We start from the raw sequence: 3708 nt of genomic DNA on the forward strand, positions 1-3708 counted from the left end.
TGGTTGTAAAAAAAAGATATGACAAAAGAGAAGATGCATCGTACAATATTGTTAAATGACGTTTCGTATCATATATCTTTCGTCTTTTTCACTGCCTTTTGGGCTTTTTTTATTATATTTTAGCTTTTATATTAGTAAAAATAGCATAAATGATTTTTGTTAAACTGTCATCAACTCAGGTATTGCATACAAAATGTTGAGTAAATGAAATCTTCACTTTAAACATTTGTCATTGAACATTTTAGAATTCACTGTAATTATGCTTAATTAGTTAATTAGTACATTCCCTTCTTAATTAACCGTTTTAAAACAAATTCAGTTTGATGAAGTAGAAACATAGATGTAAATAACATATTTTAATAAGTTTAAATACCACAATACTGCATGTTTCGTTTCATGTCGTGTTTTTTCTCATCAAATTTTAGTCAACTGCAGATAAATTACGAACTAATTACTAAAAATCTTTATTTAATGCATATTAATTTAATCACTACTTTTTACGTAGTGTTTACGTAGCTTTACATTGGTATTAGAGATGAGAGCCGACACCAGGCCGACCCTCGAAAACACTGGCATAGGCATCAGAATTTCTCTTAACTTGAGGAGGATACGAACCCGCGGCACCCGCCTGGCAGACGACAATCTAACTCACTACCGACTGAGCTATATTACTGCAACAATAAAAAGACAGTGTTCAAACCCAGCGTTAGAGGGAAGTGTTGACGTGGGTTGCTCCTCAGATCGGCTACTCAGATGTTTTATTTTGATGGCCCACTAAGCTACATCTTCACAATGTCAAGCTAAAACGAACTGTTTCTAATACCTTGACTGCAGTAACCCCCTTTTTTGTATCGCCATCTTTACAATATAATACATCATCACATAGAACCCCAGGGTTGGGAAAGTAGTATATCTGGAGGGGCAATGGTGTATGGTGCTTATATGCACTGAAATTAGTCGGTGGTCAGAATTTTTAGCATGTCCTCGCTAATTTCAATGGATGTCGGTAGGGCCTTTTCTTGAATTCTTGAATAATTTAAATATCTAAACTTTGTATTTATTTAAATGAACAGCTACAGGGACAAATGGAGAAGGTCCATCTTTAACTGTGGACGAGAGAAAGGCGGTGTTAGAATTGTGGATTGAGAGAGCCAAGGGAAAGTAAGAGATTACACTCTATTGATGGAACACACGCCCCTCATGAGTCCTGAGTCGTCTCCGTTAATTGTCCTTGTTAAAGAGATTGTAAAGAAGTTTTTTTAAAATGTTATGTGTATCGGGTACACTGATTGCATCAATTTGCACCATTCCAATTTTCAATCAGACAAAGCGTTTTATGACGTCACTATCTTTACAGATTTGTTATCATTGCCCAAACCGGTGGTTGTAATCAGAGAGAGGCTATAGAATTAGTAAGTTCAGATCTTCTCTTATATTACAACATCCTGTTTTACAGGATTAGTTCCACAACCAATAATAGACAAATGGAATATGAGAATGGAAGAAGGGAGGTGCTGGGAGGGGGAGGGGGGCTTAGGGTGGACACCGGAAATTCTTTCACTATGTAAAATGATGAAATAAAGACGCCACTACCCACGGGCTCCCACAGCTAAGCCTGTTCAACACTTCAACACTTCAACTCTAGCTTATTTTTTTTATTTTAGAGTAAACATGCAGGACAAGTCGGTGTTGATGCCTTTGCATGTATGGTTCCATCGTTCTTCAAGGCTAAAACTGAAGGTAAAAACTGATGTCTTGAGATCTGTGGCGCTGGTGATATTAAAGGCCATGGTCCACTATTTTCGGTGGTGGATTTGGGTATTGAATATACATGTAGGCCTATGTCAATAGTCTTTGGAAGTACTAGAAATGTACAAAAATTCCTTCAAAAATATCTCAAACAAGAAATTTCTCCCCTTACTGAATATTGTAAGTCTTGTCGACAAGGTCTATAATAGGACACGTGATGTACAGATTTTTGATTATCCAGTCCATAACCGTTTTCTGTTTATTATTTTAGAGGCAGTTGTACAGTTTTTGGAGCCTATAGCCGCGGCAGCTCCTAACACACCGTTCTATTATTACGATATTAACTTTCTCACAGGGGTATACTGTAAGTTCTTCTAAATCCATAATCCAATGACATACAAGAAGTAACAAGCAAACATTAGAGTGTGTATAAATAACGGTATATCAATATTAAGATGATGTACAGAGTTATAATTAAGATATCAGGGGAAAAGATGCTAGCCCGGTTTTGATTTGATTCTATTATTACCATGTGAAGCTGATATTCAATAGACGTTGTTTATTTAGACATTTTCACAACGTCAAGCTAATACAAACTGAATCTAAAACCTTGACTGCAATAGCCACCTGCTAGTATATAATCAGGGGCTATTATTCAGTAGAGTACATTCCAATCAAACCATTGCATTTACCAACTTCCGTGATACAAGAAGAGTGTCTATTACATTCAAGGTATCAGATGCAGTCCGTGAATAGCTTGACTTTGTGAAGAGATTCCTGGGGTAGTGTATGAAACGAAACATTAGAATCAGATTTTTTGCATTGCAGTGAATACCCGTAAAATCCTAGAACTTGGTAAAAGTCGAATTCCCAATCTTAGGGGAGCAAAATTTTCCTGTCCCGAGATGTCTGGTCTATTTGATTCTACCTTGGCAGACGATAACATGCAGATCATGTGTGGCTCGGATATGGTAGGTAAAATGGTATTTAGAAGGTGTGTGGATGAAGGATAAAGGCACATGCAGGGACGATTTCAAACAAGAAAAGAATAGTCCATTTATTTGTTCGTTGTCGTCTGTCTTATAAAGTTTCATGTGTCCAATATATATCAAGATGGCTACATGGCCCGTAACCAGATTTGATTGTTTGAAGGGGTACAATGGTGTACACTTGTGGTGTTTAGTTGCAGTAATGGAATTGGTCGGTTGTCTTTTTAGGTGGGGCAATTCCCCACGCCACCCCCGCCCCCACCTTGCCACATAGTCACGGGCCTGAAAGGGACAGTAGATTGTTAGTAAGTAGTTAGTCATATACAAGTTAATTCAATATAATATTTCCAACAGTTCCTGGCAATGTTGGCACTAGGAGTAGAGGTACCAGTTGTTTATGGTCACTATTCTAAACTCTTCAACCAGCTTCAGCAGGCCTTTAAACAGGGCGATATGAAAACAGCTCGAAAAATACAGGTACGTTAAGTGACGATACTCACCCTACCCGCACACTTGACATGCGCCCAACTCAGATAATCAATAACCACACGGAGTCCACATACAATAAATCTGTTTATTTGGTATTTAGGTTTATCAACTTGGCATTCCTTTCTGAGAGTCCACATAGCTAATATTGTTTATTTGGTAGGTAAGGTTTGTCAACTACATAGCTGGTACAATAAATCCGATATTCGATATAAACGCAAGAGGGTCCACAGAACAAATAATGTTTATTTCGTATCTTGGTTTCAGAGAGTCCACATAGCTAATATTGCTTATTTGGTATTAAGGTTTGTCAATTTGGCATTCCTTTCAGAGAGTCCACATAGCTAAACATGTTTATTTGGTATTTAGGTTTGTCAACTAGGCATCCCTTTCAGAGAGTTCACATAGCTAATAATGTTTATTTGGTATTTAGGTGTGTCAACTTAGCATTCCTTTCAGAGAGTCCACATAGCTAATAATGTTT

At 37.3% G+C, this 3708-nt stretch overlaps 1 protein-coding gene across 1 annotated transcript; it reads left to right on the forward strand.

The window, feature by feature from the left end:
* Positions 1–978: 978 nt before the first annotated feature.
* Positions 979–3392, forward strand: LOTGIDRAFT_176288 (hypothetical protein; the record flags this gene model as incomplete). The annotated part of the gene is made up of 8 exons (XM_009068702.1): positions 979–1006; positions 1074–1161; positions 1358–1412; positions 1665–1740; positions 2021–2113; positions 2578–2720; positions 3093–3215; positions 3388–3392. Coding segments are annotated over 8 exons (611 nt in total), but the record flags the coding sequence as incomplete, so codon positions are not given.
* Positions 3393–3708: the final 316 nt, after the last annotated feature.

The sequence above is a fragment of the Lottia gigantea genome (genome assembly GCF_000327385.1).
Source record: "Lottia gigantea unplaced genomic scaffold LOTGIsca_922, whole genome shotgun sequence".
Lineage (NCBI taxonomy): Eukaryota > Metazoa > Mollusca > Gastropoda > Lottiidae > Lottia > Lottia gigantea.